The sequence below is a fragment of the Scylla paramamosain genome, chromosome 21 (genome assembly GCF_035594125.1).
Source record: "Scylla paramamosain isolate STU-SP2022 chromosome 21, ASM3559412v1, whole genome shotgun sequence".
NCBI lineage: Eukaryota > Metazoa > Arthropoda > Malacostraca > Decapoda > Portunidae > Scylla > Scylla paramamosain.
The window spans coordinates 20853113-20875369 of NC_087171.1; the positions used below are offsets into that span (position 1 = coordinate 20853113).

The 22257-nt window shown below is 36.3% G+C and overlaps 2 protein-coding genes and 1 long non-coding RNA gene across 6 annotated transcripts; 1 reads left to right on the forward strand and 2 right to left on the reverse strand.

Moving 5' to 3' along the window:
* Positions 1–129: 129 nt before the first annotated feature.
* On the reverse strand, positions 130–11280 carry LOC135111219 (ribosome quality control complex subunit TCF25-like). 4 transcript variants are annotated; one of them, XM_064024339.1, is made up of 14 exons: positions 11150–11280; positions 9752–9932; positions 9148–9345; positions 8648–8738; positions 8244–8352; positions 7699–7915; positions 7192–7385; positions 6050–6269; positions 5375–5482; positions 4882–5051; positions 4056–4147; positions 3497–3654; positions 2563–2741; positions 130–1019 (listed from the first exon to the last, which is right to left on the reverse strand). In XM_064024339.1, the coding sequence occupies exons 1-14, from the start codon at positions 11263–11265 to the stop codon at positions 836–838; spliced, it is 2217 nt and encodes a 738-aa protein (XP_063880409.1). In that variant the 5' UTR covers positions 11266–11280; the 3' UTR covers positions 130–835. The 4 variants fall into 4 exon arrangements, with proteins under 4 accessions (XP_063880409.1, XP_063880411.1, XP_063880410.1 ...); XM_064024341.1 differs by having other exon boundaries at positions 11069–11255; XM_064024340.1 differs by having other exon boundaries at positions 9752–9958; positions 11069–11255.
* Positions 11281–11421: 141 nt separating this feature from the next.
* Positions 11422–16138, forward strand: LOC135111224 (uncharacterized). The gene is made up of 2 exons (XR_010273630.1): positions 11422–12733; positions 13236–16138. It is a non-coding gene; the product is annotated as an uncharacterized LOC135111224 (long non-coding RNA).
* LOC135111223 (galactosylgalactosylxylosylprotein 3-beta-glucuronosyltransferase 2-like) lies at positions 15751–21800 on the reverse strand. The gene is made up of 8 exons (XM_064024357.1): positions 21627–21800; positions 20982–21138; positions 20720–20811; positions 19654–19784; positions 18880–19039; positions 18224–18373; positions 17653–17946; positions 15751–17247 (listed from the first exon to the last, which is right to left on the reverse strand). The coding sequence occupies exons 2-8, from the start codon at positions 21076–21078 to the stop codon at positions 17149–17151; spliced, it is 1023 nt and encodes a 340-aa protein (XP_063880427.1). The 5' UTR covers positions 21079–21138; positions 21627–21800; the 3' UTR covers positions 15751–17148.
* Positions 21801–22257: the final 457 nt, after the last annotated feature.

The window sequence follows — 22257 nt, forward strand, 5'->3', positions numbered from 1 at the left end:
GAGGCAAAACTGAGGGATGTGTTTCTGGGCATTATGACTTTATTCTTTAATATAGAAACAGTTATTCAAACTTTCATCACTGAAATAAAAAACTGAAGGCAATATGGAATAGGAAAATCAATCTGATTATTACACATACTTGTATATTTGAAACCTGTACATGTGCTTAGTGAAAATGCATTCCTTCATAAAATGAAAGCTTTAAAATATCCCAGGAAAGATCAATTTCTGCATATTATCAAATAGTGAGTGATTTACCTATCTATTCAGCCATTTATTTCTAGCTACAGTCCACACTTTAGTATAAAAAATGAAGTTAGATAATCAATTATCTAGTGCTTTGACTTTATCAGAAACTTCTTGATCTGCAGCACAAATTTGAGCATACAGGTTAGGTAGCTTAAGGAAATCTAGAAATAAGTGTTTCTCTGCATACACTCACAGTACTTAATTCACTTCACTGTGTGTGTGTGCATATTTGTGATGAAATGTGCAGATATGGTGTGCTGCAGCAATGATGTCCAAGTGAATGCTGGAAGCAGACATCTTAATAACAATAACTGTCTATCAGAACAGAAAAGTTCATGAAGCGAGAGACTTTTGTGATGAAAATTTTAATGTGAAATGAAGCCTCTAAATCTACTTTAATAATACTTCTAAATGTCCATAAATAATTCATTATCATCATTATTGCACCCTGGAGCATTGATTAAAACTAATAGAAACATAAAAATGGGCACAAAATTACGAGTAATGTCAGATAAATAACATTAAAACAATTATGAAAATAATCCATACTAAATGTTTTAAGTAATTTTTATGCAACTGAAATCCATCAGTCCCACTCGTGTTCCTCGTCATCTCCAGACATGTCGGCCTCATTGCCTGGTGGCTCAGGGAGGTGAAGGTTGGATAACAGATCCCTCATGGCATCCAAGAGGGAGTTGACTGAAGCTCGTAAGTCTCCCACTCCATGGCCCTCCCCATCTCCACCACCCTCAGCCCCTTCCTGCTGCTCCCTGAAAAAAACATGATACAGTAAAATCCCTCTTATCCGGCATCAACAGGACTGCCAACACGCCGGATACTTGAATAGAAGTGAAATTATGTCCACAATCACCACCCTACACTCACGCATCTTACCATAACAAAGATCAGCTGATCTGATCAGCTGCTTAAGTGTAAGCACAACACGCTTCCTCTTTTCTACAACTTTAGGCATGATGATGGTGTCATGCGATAAACAGTGCACACGCAGGACTGAGTCACTGAGTAAACGCAGTGCAGTGGGCCGCGGATGGTGCGAAGCAGTGCGCTTTGGTGGCGAGGGGACAAAGTATGCCTCGCGCGGGAATTTTAATCGATTTTATGATTACACATTGATTTTTCATTGATTTTAAGGCTCGGGGAAAAATGTGCCGGATACTTGAAGCTGCCAGATACTTGAATGCCGGATGAGAGGGATTTTACTGTACTGTTTCTCATAATGTACCTAATTAAAAACAATGCTACGCTGAGTAAATACATGCATAAAAAATTATCCATTTCCCTACTAAATTCATTCCGTACAAATATATCCAACTGATCAGTTTAGTTATGGAGAAAGCTGTAAATCATAAGTTCAATGAGGATTAACTGAAATATCAAAAGGCAGAGTGATAGAAAACCAATAACAAGGCATTAGTAAGTTCAGAAAAGCAGTAATCAGTGAAATATCAGTAGAAGAAAACAGGAAATGTAATACTGCAGTGGCCTGTGAAAATGAAGAGATAACTCATGATGAGGCAGCATATACTGTGTATACACCAGAGGCTGACCACTGATATTCTAGCATCGTTCTATATGGAACCTCATTTAGTCCACCATACTTTCAACTAACTATATTCTATTTTAAACATGCCATGGTTGTGTGATTAGTTCACTGTGTGCAGCTGTTGATGATGCTACGATAATTGCATGATACAGTTATTGTGTGAATTTGCTCCTGTGTCAAAATTTCTCCCAAAAGACACCTTAGCACACATGCACTGTAGTGAGAAGAGAGGATCAAAGCATATACTGTGTGTTTTTAAGGTTTTGACAGTAAAGGAGTGATGGTGCAGACATACCTGGCATGATGATGATGATGGAATACGCTATAGAGAACTTGGTTTATAGCATCACTTCAAATATACTGTAGGGTGGTTGCAGAGATTCAAGAAGCATTATGGTGTTTCAATGTATAAAGTTTGTTGAAAGTGATCACCAAATGAGGAAGGAGCAGCAGAATATGTCACTGAGTTTGTCAGGCTTGTTTGATGTTTCCAATTTCACGATACTTGTGTTTAATTTACATTTAGTACAGTAGCTGCTTCATTGTATTTGAAAACATTCTTCAGCACACCAGACACACTATTTAAATCATTTTACATATACTGGGAGCTGCATTTGAGATATCAAGGGGTAAAATTGGGTTAATCCAGGAAAAACAACTAATTTGGTACATCTCTAGAACCAAAGATGCCGAAGTCCTGATGGTCAACCCATGTACATAAATACATACAATATATATTTCAGACATACCTTGCATGGTTGGCATCGTCATCAGGATTATAGTTAGGGAGAAGTGAACGGAAGAAGGTGGTCAGGATGTTGGATGAGTCGGTGGGCTGCTGGGTGGTAGACTTGGGACGAGTGTATCCGCAGGTGGTATCAGGTGGCGGCAATGGATCATAACTCATCACTGGAGTGTTAGCCAAGGCCTGGGAAAGAAAGAAAATGCTACTATGTTGAAGTGAAAATGTGAGCTAATCTACACTTTTTTTATGCTTAATTTGTAATATTTTTGTCACAAGGCATGCATATGATTCTTCATCCTGTGGTGAGGAGGAAGTACAATCAGCAACAGCAATAGCACAAATACACACCACCATTTCGTGACAATGAATTTTGTAAAGCAGGTTGGCCACCAGTTGGTGTTTTCTACAACATAAATTATGTCCTTACCAAATTTTGGTTGGTCTTGATTTCAACAACATACAGAAAGCCTTTAAGTTTAACAAACTCATGATCTGTGAATTCCAATTGCATGCTAAATTATAAAATACCTTAAACCATGGCTTTATATTTTAACATTTAATTTATGTGGCACTGTCTGCTGTTACCAGCTACTCATAATTCTAACAGGAAGTAAATATATAATATACATTTCAACCCTTCACCTCACACCTAACAGATGAAAAACTAGAAGATGAATGACACCAACATCAGCAAGCTGCCCTCATAAATAACAACCCTTATATTCTGAAACAAACGAATATTAAGGATGGATTACTGTAACAGGCAAACAAGCCTCAGTATCACAATCAGTTATGTTTTAAGCTGGAATATAGTCAAATGAAATTGTGAAAAAACTGAGTGAAAACTATTTTCAACTCAGGATGGTCTGCATTACTTCATCATGCCAACAGTTATTGGTAGTTTTCTTTTTCTCAAATGAACACCGCCACCTACTGACCGGTGGTAAGGCTGCTGTTGCTGTTCGTATTTCAGACATAAGAATATGTCGGTAGATAGCCATGGGGGTTCCTTGATAGCGGACTTTCCTCATCTCCTCCCCTTCCTTCACCAAGGGATTGTTCTTGTCAACCTCAGAAAGAGTCTTCTTGACGATGTCTGGCATAAAACAATGAATTTTATCAGGATCATTACACTACATCTGGGTACTTTAAAAATAAAGCAATTACACTTACTTACTGCACTAGATAGCAAATTCATTACATTGCATTAGCCTACACTGTACATTAGAGCTGTCTCACAACAGCTATTAGAATTGAGTCATACCATTCATGTATATGTTACAACTGTCACATTAAATAGAAAATTTGTAATAATTATAATATATACAACAGGCAGCAATGACATATTATTTAAATATTATGGCACTTTATGAGTTTGCAAAAATCAGAATTATCAAAATCTTATAAGAATTTAAGTATATTATCTGTCTATATAGATTTACTAAGATATTTGAATTACAAAAATCTTGACATATCTGCATCACAATTCTTTCTTACCTTCTAGCCAATGCATTACACCAGCTTCCTTCCAAACGTGAAAACAGCGACCCACATATAGGTTGACTAACTGGCTTAGACCTTTGCTTTGGCTGTAATAACAAATTGGTAGATTACTTGCCTAGTATGTTACATCTACGTACTTACATTCCCATCACCCTTTTATTATAGTTTATGTATTTCCTTTTGTTGCCTCTGACTATTCCTCTAATGCACTTCTTCCCAGCATTTTCTGGTATGCAACTCTCAATTTCCATGTATACTTCAGATGAAAGTGGTGAAATATTGAAAGGAGAAAAGGGAATTTATCTTTTCAAAATTTTACTTTTATCACATGTAAGGAAAGTGGTATCAACAGAAGAGTAAATGAACCAAAAGAATTGTGTGTGATGTGAGGGATCAATGGAACCACAGGCCAATGGTGATGAGGAATTGTCCATACTCAATAGATTCAAGATCATATTTCGCTGGAAAATAAAGTTCAGCTGTGCCCACACCATAAGAGAAATAACAGAACAGATGATACTTTAGGCATTTGACAGTCATGACTCGTAGCCAATGGAAAGGAATGAGTTGATAACTATACAAGGCGGTGTATTTTAAAAAATTACTGACAATTTAAATTTTTTTCTCAATAGAGGTGAGCAAAATGTGTCTATTTTCTATTATTTCTCTCTCCTTTAATTTACTTAACATTTTTGTATTTCTTCCTTGTCTGTTTCATATTGGTGCATCATAAAGTGCATGCTGGAAGTTGTACATTTTTACCTGGCAAGATTTCAGCTTACCTTATTCTTTTAACAATAATAGAAAAATATAAACTCACTTTGTTTGTGCTTTGGGGCCAAAGAAAGCATGGCTAGCAACAACTGGATCAGGTTGAATGCTGCACTTATCCAGAAGAGGCATAAGTAAACCTGGAAATGTGATGAGAGCTCGCTGCAGCATGGCATCTGCCCGCTCTCTCATTGCCTCAGTGCTACCCAGCTCTTCTGCCTGAAATGTCACCATTATAAAATTAATAAACAGAAAAATATGATACCATAGTATCATATTAAATGCCATTTTTCAATATGTAGTAGTTTTAGAAAAGTACTGGAGGCACTCTATTCATGTAAAGATGGTTCCTTAAAATTTTGGAAAGGGCTAATTTGTAAAATACATGCCATTGGTAGTGTGGGTACATACATTTATTATGAAATAGGATCTCACCATGCCTGTCACACTTGATATAAAATGCACATACAACAAATAATTAAACAAGTAATAGAATAAAAGCCTTATTTAATGTACTTTCTTTCACTACCATTACTACACACCAGAGCTGCTGCCCTGCTGGACTCCCTCTTGTCTCGGCTATTGGACTGGCCACTGCCATTGCTCAGGTGGTACAGTGCAAGTGGGACAGAGAAGCTGAAGTTGGGAAGCTGTTGGGGAAAGGAGACAGCAACATCATTATCATCTTAATATACTAACCACCAATGTAAGATGCAAATGTTATGGATTGTCTGTCTACCTGAGTACTACTTATGTTATTCTTCCTTGGAATTTCCTTACAGGAGTGACCACAGCAAAAGTATCTTCTATCACCTATAATAAATATCTTATATTCACACACTTTAGTCTCTCTCTCTCTCTCTCTCTCTCAAAAACTTCAATATTGTATCCTGTTTTACAAAGGGTCATCATCCTAAACAGTATTAGCATACACCTTATTCTTATTAGTAAAATATTTTCTTGTGAGCATTCCTAAGTACATCAGAGTGTGTGTGTTTGTGTGTTTGCAACAAATCCTTGGCAATGGTATATGCCACACTTTGAGTAAACAAAAAGTATTAAATTAAAAATATTGAGTCTAACATTCATGAATCTCCTCCTTATTAATTCTTCAGACTTATCTTTTTCTTTGTGCATAAGATGCAACAGTATTTAAACCACTGAAAGCTACTATATATATAGATACCCCTCCGTTACATTAATAGTGAGATGCTAACCATGGAAAGGTTCTTGGTGGGTTCGTAGGTGTCATACAGCATCACCAGCCAACTGTACTCTTGGGCCCGCAGAGCATAGAAGTCCATCATGAGAGACACAGCCAAGGGATCATCATCTGGTGAGAGGTTGAGTAATAGCTTGCAGAGCTCCAGTGCTGTGCGGTAGCAACCTTTCTGCCCCACGTTAAGGATGTGCCGGAAGAGGGCAATAAATAGGCTTCTGTAATGGAGAATACAATTTACATTATTTTCAAGTTTGCTACCAATTAACTTGATGGGAAAATGTTTCAGTAAATTATGATATAATCCAGACAGCATTATTCACATCTATTAGGCTAAAAATGAAGTAAAAAAAAAAAAATGCATGCCTGTATAAAGAGATTACAATTACATGAAGAATGATATATCACCAGTGCCCCCAAAATACATTTCCTATCCCTAGCACTGAGCTTTCATATTGTACAGAATAAATGACATTACACATGAAGTAGCATATGTATTAGCAGCATATTAATACTTTTCAGAAACATGAAAATCCCCAGATTGGCAGTGAATGTCCCCATGTCCCTAGCAGTGCTTCAAAATCCCCAAATTTAGGAAACACTGCTGATAAGACAATGCAGGAGACAGCAAGAGGCAGTTGACAGGGCAGCTCAAGCACAAACCATGCCGAGGTGGCAGATTTGTCTTTGAAGGAAAATTCGTGTTCAGAATTAAAAAATATATTTTTATGCCACTTGGATTCAGAAAAAATTTATGTTCAGACTTGTTCATGTTCAAAGTTTTAACCGTATTGGTCTACCAAAGGGTTGTGTCTGTAAGAAACAATCCCAAGTGGATGAGACCAATGCTGGAGCAGCTGGGTATTTGTGCCAAGAGCTGTTTGGAATGGGAAGGATAGATGAAGTAAGGTTTGGTTAGAGAAGCCATCAGAAATGGAGGTGGAGGGAAGTGAAGTAACAAGGTCTCCCTAAGTAAATACTAATGATGACTGAGCATCATGACTCAAGGTGGGTGTGATTACACTGACTTCCGGCCATTGTAGGAATGGATAAGTAAAGAGAAGGCACTGAAGGGAAGGTGTGGTGATGAGGTCAGGTAAAACTGTTTAACACAATGTCCAAATTCTAAACTTAACTCACCGGTTCTCCTGTTGTTGATACAGTAATCTGCAGCTGCCTGTGGTAATGTTAAAGAGAGGGTGACTGGCAGATTCAAGGATGAATAAAGCTCGTTCTATCAACTGTGCTGCCATGGCAGAGTCATCTCCAAGACGGAAGATTTCTGATACTTGAAGAAGCGTGTCCACATGGAAAGGTTCTTGGTTTAGCAGCATCTGGAAGAAGACAAAAATATTTAGGAAAATAAAAAGAGAAGATAGTTTGGACATATCATCAAAAGTGATACAGCTACTAGCGAGTGTGATGATTTATTAATTGTGTTTACAGAACTCAATCTGTCTTATTTCCTATGCATAGATTACTTATTTCCATAACCTATAAGATAAGGAAAGATTAACATTTACTAGGTTTCTTACCAAATACACTCAGAAAAATACAGTAATACTTTGCCACTGAGACACAATCATATACACAATTATACTATGTATATTATGTATATACCCAAAAGCACAGAATGTTCTTACTAACCATGATGTTCTCAGGGTTAAGGGACTCGACTGCATCTAGAAATCTGAACTGGCACTGCTGGTATGTCTGGCTGTGCACATACTTAAACACTTGATACCCTGGTGTTGTCTCCACCACCACCATGGAGATGCCGGGCCGGGGGTGACGGGTCCAGCTTATCAATTCTGGAACAATCCAGGTAGACCGACCTGACTTGCCAGTCCTGCCCCTCCGTCGACTGTGATAAGGGAAGAGGAAAGAGTACATTTGTGTTATATCGTTATTGTCAAATTTCTCGGTTGTCTTCCACAGTGAGTCTACAAATAATCTTTTATTTTGATCATAATAATGGTTAGCATCAACTCTTACTTCTTAGATGGTGAATCTAAATTACTGGTTACTATATAGGTGTTAAATTTCAATGTTATGACATAAATATGGATGGAGAGATATCTTGTGGTTCAAACTGTGTGTGTGTATATGCTTATTTTAGCCTGGTATACATATAAATCAATAATATTCTTAAAAGTCACTAAGAAAATACATGGTGTCTGCCCAGCACTTACTTGTTTTCATTTGCTTGCACAACCCTTGACCCAAATATTCTCTTCATTTCATTCTGTGGATTGAGGTGCTTGTGTTCTACGATGAGAAGATTTTTCTTTACTTTATCATCTGAAAGCATGATTCAAAGATAATTTGTGTATGGTACATAATCAATATTAGAACCAAAAATCACAGTTTTATGAAGCTCAAACATTTGTATAAGCATGTCCCAGTTTTCATAATCATAACCTCATTAAATGCTGCACAGGTCACTACTCCAAAGAAATAAGGCATCACTGAAAGGAAAGGATTATCTAGAAAAAAAATTGAGTCACACTATCATTTATTACTGAAATCCTAAGCACCTTATGTCTTGACAGGTTAGGACAGCAAAATCACTTCAACACAACCACAGTTAACTAACTTGGTGTCTTCTCAACGGTGGCTTGTTGGGGAGCTCCACTGGTGATGGCATTTACTTCTTCTATAATGTTGTCTATGTCATCTTTGTCATTCTACACGTGAAACACAAAAGAGCCAATAAGTTAAGAATGGGTAAGATACGGCCAAATTTTGATATCTGTGGTCCATAACATATAATAGGACTTTCATGATGTGGAAGTTAGCCAGCCTTAGTAGAATGACTAGCTCCTTTCCTGTTGACTCAAAATTTAGATGTATGTTTATCACTAATTCTGTTTTATATTACACTTTATCAGCTTTTGCTTTGAGTAAATATACACTTTTCACGTAAACTGGATATCCTCAAATTGTACTACCATCCATAATCAAAATAACTGTCCAGCTATGATCTTCATTAAATAATAAAAGAGAAAACAGATAGGCAGAGAAAATGGCACATAAAACAGACATAAACAATTTGGCACCTTAGAAAGAAAAGAGATATGCTATAAACATACGTACATCAGTTGGATCTTCACTACTTGCTGGAATTCTCACTCTTCCCCGCTTCTTCTTTTTCTTACGTTTCCGTTTGGCTCCAGAACCAACAGGTGGCTGGGGTGAAGCTCCATCCCGATGGCCATCCTCTCGGAAATCACTGTTGTCACTGATGTCATCATCCTCTTTTACCTCAGACTCAGATGGGGACCCTTGTACTAACTGGAATGAAGAACAGTCATCTAAATTCCCATCTATAATGTCTATAATCTATAATGACATGGAGAGGTTAAGAAAATTATTTATCTAATCAGTTCTACATCAGCTGTTTTGACTGATAATGGTATGAGGGCATCATTACATGCATCCTCATTATCCTGAACCAAAATGGAGAGCTATTGGAGAGCTGAACAAGCCTTGATCATCTTCCTGCTTTAAAAAAGTGCTAGAGTACTAGATAAAGTGTTCCTTTTTGATCAATTGAATCCATTATAGGAGGAGGAGGAGGAGGAGGAGGAGGAGGAGGAGGAGGAGGAGGAATTCTCAGAAATATAGTTTACAAAACCTGAAACTGAAATAAGTGTTCCTTCCAAAAGTAAATATAATTACAGAGTTACAAGCTGCTTACCAAATCAAACCTGTTGGGGCCCTTTGAGGGAAGTAAGAGTGTTTCTTTGGCAAGCTGCCCATCTTGGTCTTCCTCCTCCTCATCCTGTTCTTCCTCATCATCACCAAGACAGCTGTTTGGAAGGTCTAGGTCTTGGCGCCTCCCCTGCAGTTTCCTTAATGCTCGTGTTGACATCACGTACCTGAGTTGTTTTCACAAGTGATATGTCTGAAACACATAGGTTAGGTTAGGTCTGCTAAAGTTAGGTTAGGTTAGTGTCCTTAAAGGGGGGAAGCCAGCGGGGCAAAGCCCCCAGTTGGCTTAGATTAGGCTGGTACCCTTTGGGGGTGGGGTCGGCAAAGCCCCTTCGGTAAACTTAGGTTCGGGGTTTGTTGGGGGATAGAGAAGAAAAAGGTGATAGTGTGTTAAACTGCAATTTTACCACTTAAGATAGCGTAGGGAGAAATACGGGGGCAGAGCCCCCACAATTTGCAATGTTAGTGACTTCAAGAGGTTAGGATAGTTCTAGCAGGGGGTATGGGGGGGATGAATATTCCCTGTTGATTACCTATTTTTTAGGGATTTTCCCTAAACGTAATTTTTTTTTCTTCTTAAACTTTTGAGGTTTCCCAAATTTGGGCTTTTTTGACCTCCACCACCCTAAAACCCCCACTTTCCCACTAGGTCCCCAGGCTTACTTGTCCTGGAGAGGGGCAGCAATAGGATGCATAAGGAGCCACTACTGGTAAGGTTTATCCTTTATTCCATTAATTTTATCTAAATTACTTAAAGGTATGGTGGTGTCACAGTTGCTGTCACCACTCCCTAGCCTGTACCAAGTTCCCTTCAGTCTGTCTGTGTCAATCTACCCCATTGCAGTGTTTGAGTGTGACAACACCAAAGGACTGCATGAGTGTTGGGGTGAAACAATGCAGCCCTTCTGGCAAACATGAGGCTGCTGGGGAGGGCTACCATCCTCAGGAAGATATCTGAGTATGATTAATTTTTGTCTCCCCTCCCCTCCAGGTTTTCAAGCCAGAAAGTAAAAGAAGCAATATGAGCTGTGTCTGAAAATTCAATTCTACTTTTCATTTTGCAACAGGGTAAATTTAGGGAAACCTTAAAAAGTTAATTGTAACTTCGTATTGACCACCTGACACTCCTCAATTTTACGTGATGGGGGTGGGGAAATTGAGGCATAGGCTAAATGTATTCTTCCCTATGGAGTGTCTGTCAGTAGTAAGGTGTGTATAAATACTCTCCATTATCCTAAAACAATCTTCGTCGGCGACTCGAGGCTGACAATAAAGCATAAGAAAACTTTCCCTTAGTTCCTACCTAGTGAGCAGTCTGTTGTACAATATATGATGGGGACCAGTGTAAGGGTGTCAACACACAAGTCATGAGTGGTGTCAGCACCGATATAAGGCAAAGGGAAGGTATCTATCCACGTGAAATATGTAGTCCACTCGGCACGCCTCAACACCACCACGTCCAGCTGACCGCGCGTCTCGAAGCCTTCCCCCTTGCTTCATTCATACGTACATTTCCAGATTTTGTACATTATAGCACTAAGTTTAACAGACGTTAATACGATCAAATAACTAATGGTTATTATACATCATAATACACGTAAAGATGAGTCTTTATGGTGGCATATTTAATTTATTATTATGTGATGCTGAAGTCAGGGTCAAATAATGCATGAGGCGAGTCAAACTCCTATACGTCAATATTTATAATATACAAGTGTTTCATCCTTCCAGCGATTTACTGCATAGTCTATACAATCTCAAGAGTAAATGATAATAAACGAAACAAATAACAGTATTTATCTGCCCATTATGTCTTTCTTTCCCCCAAATCCATGGACACCCAAACAACAATCGATCTTCTCTTTTGCTGGTGATTTTAATCATTTTGAGGGTCATCAAATTAATTAAGAAAAATATTCGCACTTTTCAAGCTTGTCATTACAATATTTCATCTGAGATACCAAATGAGTAACTGACTCTTGACCAAATTGTTGTTGTAAATATCATCAGAGGCCACTAAAACTAATATTATGAAGTAACTGGAAAATTATGTAGATAACTGAAGTTTTCCAAATGTTTCCTTTATGAAGGTTTCCTCACCTGTCATATTATTTGACCCTGCTGATGCTAATGTAAACAAAAACAGCTGTCGGCAGGTGGTGCGGTATCGAGTCGGACAGTGTACAGTATCATGAGGTTTCATCAACAAATCCGTACCATTAAGAAATTAAAAGACATCACCGTGCAGCCAGAATGAATTTCAGCCGAGTGTTGTTATCCCTCCCTCTCAGAAGACAAACGGTGATAGGTGCACTAGTAATGGCCACAGTGCTGTACATAGTCTACCAGTTTATATTCGTTGCTGAACTCACCGAGTCTAGTAAACCTCAAAAGCACGATGACGGAACACAACAGGCAGCGAGATGGAGGCACCAAGAGCTCATGTTGAAAAAGCATCCTAAAGATTTGAGACCCAGGAAGGTGAACGAAATGCATGATAAGGCTGAAGTTGCAGCTGAAGGAAATGATAAGGGAAACAGTGGTGCTGAAGGGAAGAAAGAAGCTGCAGGGAAGAAAAAAGATGCACAAAATGACATTCAGAATGTGGAGGAAGTCAAGGGAAACCAGGAATCAAAACTTACATTTCGATGTGAGAAATCAGGAAAAATAATTTCAGTTCTAAAACTCAACGACAATTACTGTGACTGCCCAGAAGATGGATCAGATGAACCAAGAACAAATGCTTGTGCAAATGGCAGGTTCACTTGTTTAAAACATACAAAGTCTTTTCCAGAGTCTATCCCTTCAGGATGGGTGAATGATGGAGTGTGTGACTGTTGTGATGGCTCAGATGAATGGAAGATGAAAAAGCCTGAAGCAGATTTGCCTTTGAATCTTCAAAGAAGAATAGGTCGATTCTTGTCACCTTGTCCTGATCAGTGCCCAGATGCATTATAAAACAATAAAGGTAAATGTGATTCTGTAATTTAGTCCTTTGTCAACAACATAAATTAACATACCTGGTACTATACACTATTAACTATAAATCTATTGGATTATTTTGTATGTTTGACAAAGTGTTTAAAGTAGTTGTCTAGTATTTTGGCAAATAACTTGGTAAAACAAATGAACTGAAGAAACATTAGCAGTAGTTTTAAGTATTACACAGATGCAAAATGCGAGTGTTGTTTATTCCAGCTGGAGTAGGGGTTAATCTTCAGTAATTTTCACTTATGCATGATGTAATCTTATTTTTAGAACAACTAATACGTGGTTTATCGGGATGGCTGATTATAGGTATATGATCTCAGTGGAAGATCATTCTTATCTTTTCAAAATAATGTGACTATTATGTGTATGGTATTTTCTTCATGATATGTAGGTGTGATCTTCATGAATTTGATATTCAGTTGTACTGTATAAATAATAATGACCTGGTTCCTTTTAACATAATTCTCAATTCTTTTCAGATGCTTTTGGACAACTTCTAGAACCCTCCACTGAGAAACATCAGTTTTCACAGCTGAAGCTTACATAGTTTCATATTTTGATGCAAATGTGAATGCAAAGATGATCTCCACTGAGTTACAGTGTGGTGTGTGTGTGTGTGTGTGTGTGTGCAATGATTTGTATTTCTACAGGATAGTCAAGTTTGTTATGTCCCTTTTTCTTAAAATCCAATGATTATATTTTCCTTGAGTTAATGTTTACTGGTAATACATTGCATTGATTTATTGTCACCTGGGAAACTGGATTTTTCCTCCAAATCTGGAGTTTCATTGATGACATGAGTGTTTTACATCTATTTACCTTTTCTTTTTTGGCTACACATTTTTACATTACATTAACTTAATTTTTGTTTCTATTTTATTTTATTATTTATTTATTTTTTTATTTAACAATTCAACATAACTGCAGTCTGCATACAAAGAATGGTTTCATTCTATGGGTGAACATTGGGATACATTCCACATCCATTCCACTTTTCATTCTGTATAAATTTAATTGCCTTAGCAGATATGTTGGTATGTACTATCCTTCTCTCATTTACCCATATATTTCTGAATTGCTTTACTTGCTTGAATATTTGGGTAGCTACTGTAAATAGTACAATTCATGTTGTGGATCCAGTAGCAAAAAAAAAACATATGATATCTGATTTTGCATTTTATGCATCATTTTAATGCACTGATATGGTGTTTTGTTTACTTTTTCCCATCTCAGCAAGCTTTGCATTTCACCAAGAACAGACTCAGTCCATAATAAAATATCTTTTGCTGTTTATGAATAGAAAACTTGTCAAGTGCACTGGGATACTTTATAGATCAACACTAAAACAAGTAATATAACATAACTTCCTGAAATATTTACTTCTGATGTTGGTCGAGAGATGAGGCAATAAACTGTTTAACAATGTGCATTCACCACATGCAATTGCCATTAGTATATCCATTACATCATGACTTACCAGAAATGGTGAGAAGAAAAGCAAAGCAAAGTTCAATTAATCACTACCTGGTAGAGAACTCATCAGTATTTGTTATTTGTATCCATATTGATTTACCTATTTAGTATATCAATACAGATGTACAAGAGGTGAAAATGACACACATGAATAAAAAAAAAATAAATAAATAAATAAAAAGATAACATGAAACTGGAACAACTAACATTCTGTTTTAGACATTCTATGTAGTTGGATGGTGCCACAATCAATTGTTACTGGAATATGTACTTTTAGCATACATGGAACAATCTGGAATAGTTTATTTTTCTCTCATGTGGATTATTATATACTGAATATGCCTATAATTTATATTTGTGTACATGAAATGTTGTGACGTCTGCATTTCACATTAACATGAAGCTTACATTGTGGATGACTGGCTGGATTAGACATGGTATAGTCACACTTAGAGTCTATCAATGCCCCTCAGCCTTTTCCATTAGGTTTAATGTTTTTTCTTCAATATTAGATTCTCTGATCTGCTGACAGTCAGTGCACAGAACCTGATAAGGAGATTGGAGGACTTATGATTGAGAAAAAACAAAACACAACACAGTAGAAATTAATGCCATTATTCTACTTTTGACTAAGGATGTATTCAGATGGGGCCAAAAAGTGTAGATCCAAATTGTAATGTTTAGATTCTTGGACTTATGAAAAGTTCATTATACAGGTTCCTTTGTACTATTGACTAATTATAGATAGAAGTGTTATTCAAGTGTATGCATTTTGAACAAAAAAAATTATCTATTGTTATGAAACAAAGTTCATGAGATTATGTGGAATATATATATATATATATATATATATATATATATATATATATATATATATATATATATATATATATATATATATATATATATATATATATTGCTCAACAAAAAGTAGTGGCACCCTGATAATGTCTTGCAGGCACTGCAACTTCATTTTGCATTTCCTCAAAAATATAATGAACAAAATTTGCCAGAGTCTCATTGCTTTAACCACGGCACCACATCTTTTTGTCAAGCACTGTGTTTACACATACACACATGTGCACAAACACAGTATATACAGTATATAAGTGACAATCCAAAAAAAGTAAATTTATGTAGGAAAATATAGACAAAATGTTATGATTTTTTAAACCAAAGATACAGGAGAATTACTACTTGAGTAGAGCATCTGCCACTGAGCAGCAAACTCCTGGTATCCATAATAGTCTTGTTTCTATTACAGTTAGCTGACAACATAACTTTAATGCCATATATTATGGCAAAAAGCAAGTGGGAGTGTGATATAAAGACAAAGGATGTATATTTGTTGTGAAAAAAACTTGAGCTCTAAAGAAGTTGAAATGGAAGCTGTAAGATTGATTTAACCTAATAATTACTGTAACTGTTGACTTTCACTGCTACCTGTCTTTTGTCTTGATAAAGGTCATCAAGTTAATTACTGAATCCAGTTAAATAGATAAATGGAGTAAGCATAAAGTCTTCCCTGATTACAAACATTTATTACATAAAACAAATTGTAGAAATAAACATGAAATTTTATACAGATTATATCTTATCTCAATTTTTCCATCACTTGAGAAAATGTGCCCCATTCATTTCTTGGAGAATATCTACTATTATCCTTGCTGTCATGGTTCTAAGATCATGAACTGCTAAACTGTGCTCTTTGTTTTTTTAATCATACCAATAAAAGGAAATCCAAGGAGTTAATGTCAGGTAAATGTTGTAGCCAGTGTTGGCTGATCTCTCCCAATCTATTAGTTTGCTGAGCTGAAGCTTCAACTTAAGCAAACCTTTATCTGTACATGTTGGAGCTCAATATGCAGTTTCAAGTTTGGGTTGTTTTCCAATAAAATGTCCACCATTACACTGGGTTTTAGTTGTCCTTTACTTCTTGAAGAGAATGTGAACCTTCCCAAACTGATGATCTTGACAACCACATCCACCAAATACATATCCTCCTCCTTTGATTTCTTTTTATAGGGATATATGAAGGATGAAGTGCCTAGTTCACAAGTCCCTGATCTTGAAATTCTGAAGGCAAGGAAAGAATCTGGGCAAAGATGAGTAAATATAAATTTCACACCAACTAAAATTTTCAACTATTGATTAAATATTTATGATAGCTAATTTCCCATAGACTTAATGATGGAGAGTATAAATTTTGCCATCATAACTTCAAATCTGATGGTTGAGATGTCAAGCTCTTTGGAAGCTTCATCTGATACACAAATGTGAGGTCAATGATGTAAATCATTGTCAGATCAGAGGTCATTCTTATTTTGATCACAGAACACTCATTTTATCACTCAAGTAATTCAGGAAGCCAACACATATGCAAATGAGAGTTCAGTGATCACAAATTAGTTCATAAAACACTCTTATCTTATATATGAATGGATTAAATGTTTTTTAAAATTAATTGAGAAATAACAGGAATACAAGGAAACAATGAAAATATTTTTCTCTTGTTTCAGGCTTCCTTCTAACACTTGTCATTCTTTGATCCAGTTTCAACAAAGATAACACACATTACAGTGACTTATGTATGCATGATTCTGTTGTATAATAATTAAAAACAAAGAAAACATCAATGATGATCCAATCCAACCGTGAAAGATGAATGAGTATTTGATGTGAGTGACAAGTGAGTCCTCTATCACAGATTACAAGAAAATGGGTAATATTTTTTGTGTGTGTGTATATATACATATATATATATATATATATATATATATATATATATATATATATATATATATATATATATATATATATATATATATATATATATATATTAGAATTAATATTCTCTCTGAAATAAATAAAGTCTAAAGCAGTCAGTAACAGTTATATAATAACTGTAAGACTATTGTTTCATAATTCTATTCCCTCATCTGTATGTTTCCCTACCTTGTTCAACCTTATCTCTTGCTTCAGGTCTGGTTGTTCTGTTCTGGTGTGCCAAACATACACCTGAGGAGGAAAAAATGCTTGTGTCAAAAGAAATTAAAGATTTACATGGTGTTCATATGTGAAAACTTGAGTACTTTAAAAAGAAAAGGAAAAAAAATGACAATCTGAGTAAATCCTCTTTTTTCTTTTGTGCAAATTTAAATAAAAAAAAAAAAAAAAAAATGTAAACAACATACATATCACCTCTCCTTTTATCTGTGCCAGTACTAATGTAGGTGTCAGTCACTTGATCTGTTCCAAGAGACCTAATGACTTGGTGTAGTACAATGTCAACCATCAGTATTCTCATGTGATCCTCATATACTCAATAATTTAAAGGCCACAAAGGCCACAAAGTCTATACATTTTGTACACACTGTAAATACTAAAATAGCACAAAGAAATTTTGATGTATCAGAAACTTACTTTTGTGCACAGATCAGCTTTAGGTTCCAGTTCTTCTTGAGTAATGAGTTTTTCTAGGAACACTGATTCTTGAAATCCAATAGGAGCATCAATGGAGAACTCAACACCAGACTTATTTAGCAGAAGAGACAAGTTCACTGCAAAGCCAGCCATATCCATGGCAAAGGGTCGGTCAGCCTTCCACCCAGCCAACCAGCTCGAGACCTGGCCATTGGATCCTACCAATGGCCGCTCCACCAGCACCCCACCCACCAGTGCTACAGGCCACACTGAAACTTTGTGTGTGTCTCGCATCTGGAAAAAACAGTACAATTATTTTGTTACTCACAATGTTTTGTCATGAAACATGAACTCTCTCTCTAACAGACCCACAACTGATATCAGAAATAAATATTTTCCTGAAAGTTTTTAAGATCCACACCATATGGGAAGCTGGAAAAGATAAAAAATAAAATAAAACTGTAATGCAGGAGATTAAAACATAATTGTGAAAAATGAAGTTTACTTTAATATAGATCAAATTCCAGCAAAAGGTTTTGTAAAGAATTTTCTTTAACTAACAGCATCTTACCTCATGGAAAAGCTCCACACTGTAAGTGTTGTCATCATCTGCAAAGTAAACCACTCCTCGAGGATTGGCATCATGTGCAAACTTGCTCCTGAGCCACCTGATGCCAGCATTTCTTTGCAGCACTCCGCGGGGCTTCCGCCACTTTGGATCCTGAAAATTTTAAAGTTAAATTGCTGCAGTTATCTTCAGACACACTAAAAAAAAATGCAAGTAAGTAAAACCAATAGAAAAACTTGAAAATTCTTGGTGAGAGGGAAGTGACTGAGCTCCTTACAACTACTGGGACTATCTATGCCACTATCAACACCAATAAATGAACACACATATTATTGGTAAAAATAGTGTGTGTACTCATTTGCTGGAGTTGACAGTAACTTGGATGATCCATAACGGCTGTAAGGAACTCAGTAGTTTCCACCGTCTCAACAAGGGAAGTGGTATCCTCTCAACAAGGGAAGTGGTATTTTAGTCTTTTTGACTAATTTTACTAATTTCTAGTCTGAATATGGGAGCCCTGTATATCCCAAAATGCACACTATGAAGAGTAAACACAGCAAAGTGGCTTCACTGCTGTGCCTCTGCATTTCAGTTTCAAATAATAATATGTTCACACAAAATATTCATTAACATGAACCACATTCCCTGAAAGCACTCACGGAATCTTTAAGCTTCCATTCTTGAGGTGTTGACTGATGCAAATGTGTATGAGTCAGTCCTGACGACTCCAGGAAGTTGGATACCATCTGAGATTTCTTGGGTGCATCTTCTACAACAATCCAGTGCAATGCTGGCACATGAAGAAACACCGACTTCAATCTGCTTATTGGAAGAAAAATATTTCTAGTTTGTTATGAAAAATACAAGCTAGACATTAAGTCTACATATAACAAAGTATTCTTACCCTCATCACATACTCTTAGAGACACACTGAAATGTCCGTTTTCTAATATTTTGATCTTTTTTTTTTTGTCATATCAAGTTAAGACATATTCCAAAATACTATGCTTTCAGATTTTTTGTTAATCTTATGCATATTCATATATTCCTTTTCTCTTGAAACTGCTTCTTTAGCCCCTTCCATCCACCTTGTACTTGTTCTTTTTACTTTCCACATTAATACCTCCTACTTATTCACCAGCCCTCATAATGTCTTTGAAATACTTGATTTAAAGTATAATTTCTTTTAAAACAAGCCTCATATCCAAAGGCTGGCTCACAGCGGATTATGTGAGATAATGTCTGACACCCACCTAATGAATATCTCTCATGGGCTACAACCACAGCTTGACAGTGACAGCTCAGCATTTTCACAAAGTTAATTAAGACATACCACAGTGGAAAATATAGCTTAATTGGAGTCAAAGAAAATAAAGTACAGAATTGAAATAATGTTTTATAGTGACACTTTCATATATTGTTCATGCTTGTACCTTGTGAGTTCAGCCTTCTGCTGTGGACGTGTATATGTAGGGGTGATGACATATATGACTGGCAACAAAACATCTGAATATTCTTTCTCAGGTATTGAATACTGCTTGAGGACAGACTTCAGCAACCTAATCTGCAGACAGAACAAGAGGTTGACTTATCTTACAAAGGAAGTATTTCATGTATGTATTCTTTTTAACAACATGTTTAAAGTGCAGAGATTTTAAAAGTACCTAGGTTGTCTATCTACTGCTTGGGTCATGGGGTGAAGAAAAAAGGTACATGAATGGTGACCATAATAAACTAAAATTTATCTATTCATCCATATAACATGCCAGCAATCCAACACAAGATGGACCAGGCAAAGCATCACACTCTCACACACATCATTTACACTCTCAGCCCCATTGGTTCTGGTGGAAACTAAACTCTATAATTAGAAAATATCAAATAACATTACACACAGAGTGGGTGACCAGACATTTTTTTCAGCAATACACCTGAACCCCTTTACCTCTGAACTCAATAGTGACCATTAATTCATTCACTACAGTGGTCTAGTGAGTTCTGTGCCACTCAATAAAGATGTACTCTCCTACAATCCATAGTATATCATAAGCACTACAAAGTTAGGGTTGCCATATATGAACTATCAAAATTCCGGACACCTTCACTAACACCTGATTATGGTCCTGATATGATATTGGAAAACATGTAAATTAATTAAAAGAAACTCAACTTATTTAACTTTGCATATGGCTGATAATCTTGAATTCCGTTTTTCCAATCTTGAATTCCGTTTTCCCGGATATGTCCGGAAAAATCCGGACGTATGGTAACCCTATACTAAGTCCTAGTGCATAACCTTTAAGTAAAAATCATGAAAGTGGCTGAAAAGAAACATCCTTTGAATCCTTTATGAAAATGGCTCAGAAGCAAACAACTTCAGAGTCCCTATCTAAGAAAAGGATCACAAATCTTCCAGCTTTCTCCATGCCAATCAACAAGTCTTTTATTTCAAGGTCACATCATAATTATATCACAGGTAAAAATATCTTGACAACTTACCTGTCTTCGTAAAGCAAAGACCTCCTTCATGGTGTTCCTGGAGTGCTCTGAAGGAGGTGTGGTACTTATATTTCCAGTGATGTGGAAGAAGCCTGTAAATTATACATGATAAATAAATGCCTAAACTAGCATAATGTAAATGTCATATACTAAATGATTCTAGAACCTCATCCTCAACAGCATTTGTCTGTTCAAACATGCATTGAAACACTGTATGCTTTTGAACAGTGCTTATTGTGATTTTCCAAATTAGAGCACTTACCTCCAAAATACACAGCAAGGAGAAAGATAAGGACTACGAGATATTTCCACCATTTCCTTATCCGTCGCTTCAGAATATACAGGTTTAGAGATCCCATCTTCAACTGTAACTTGGATTATTCCTTCTAATCAAAATGTCATCACTGCTCAGTTTTATTCTGTAAAACAAGAAATCAAAATAATTGCACAAAGAGAAACAAAGAAAGATTTTACACATGCTAAGCTCATTTCACGTTCACCTGCTGCTGGTCTCCTCACAACCACTCCTTCAACTTTATTTTATCTTCCAACAATCATAAATTGTGCCTTTGATATTTTGTACCTCTTTCTTACTTCCCAAATGGCATCCCACGCTCCCCGATTAGGTAATGTTAAATGTTAGTGTCCTTAACACCTAGTTAGATAAAGTTAAGACAGAAATCTCTCCCGTTTTTAAAATATGGCTTTTCATCCTTACTTTTCTTCATGTATGTCCAAATTTGGCTTCCCCACCCTAAAACCCCACTTTCCCACGACGTCCTCAAGGTTATTTGGGAAAAAGAACAGTAGTAGCAAGATAGGATGTATTGTGTTCAACTGCAATTTTACCCTTGCCTGATACAAAATTGAGGGTGAGAATCTGTTATCATAATACTAATCCACTTACCTCGTTGCTTATTTATTCTGCTGTCTACCTATAGGTTTGCCTGTTTGTTTCATCTGCAACGGGTACTAGTCTTGATTTTAATCTTAGACTGCATTTTGATCTTGATCTTGACAATTTAAGCGACAGGACTTTACCTAGTCTAACATTTAAGTAACTTACTGCAACAACTCGTGCAATTAAAAATATATAGATATATATAGATTTAAAAAAGTAAATAAATAAAGAAAACTACATTCTAAGACACATCAGAAACTAAATCAGCCTCTTTTTAATTTTTCCACTCATTTTATTTTGGGAACAGCAATGTGGATGTTTGTTTAAATAGTTATTATCAACCTTTTCTTGTTCTTGGCCAGTCTCTACAATATATAATAAAGTGCTTTTTATTACCACAACCATCCTTTGTCTCTATGTACACAATCCCAGCAGCAATACAATTCATTCTCTTCCTTTTCTCTCCACACTATCATTCCTGTTATACCCCATTCATTTAGAATTACTTTTCCTTGTGTAGTTCCATGGTCGTCTTTCATTCCATTTCATTCTTCCACTCACTTCCAGTGCCACACAAGTCAAATGCTCTGTCCATCCCATATTTGCACTGATGATGGTTATCTATTTTAACTGCAAT

Coding starts and splice junctions, on each gene's coding strand:
- LOC135111219 (XM_064024339.1), bottom strand. CDS start 11,265: ATGAAGCAAGGGGGAAGGCTTCGAGACGCGCGGTCAGCTGGACGTGGT. Junction 9,346..9,751: donor GCCCCAACAGGTTTGATTTG/GTAAGCAGCTTG, acceptor TCTTCATTCCAG/TTAGTACAAGGGTCCCCATC. Junction 4,148..4,881: donor GGCCCCAAAGCACAAACAAA/GTGAGTTTATAT, acceptor TTGTTATTACAG/CCAAAGCAAAGGTCTAAGCC.
- LOC135111223 (XM_064024357.1), bottom strand. CDS start 21,078: ATGGGATCTCTAAACCTGTATATTCTGAAGCGACGGATAAGGAAATGG. Junction 17,947..18,223: donor GTGTGGAGCTTTTCCATGAG/GTAAGATGCTGT, acceptor TGTTTTTTCCAG/ATGCGAGACACACACAAAGT. Junction 17,248..17,652: donor AAGCTGATCTGTGCACAAAA/GTAAGTTTCTGA, acceptor TTTCCTCCTCAG/GTGTATGTTTGGCACACCAG.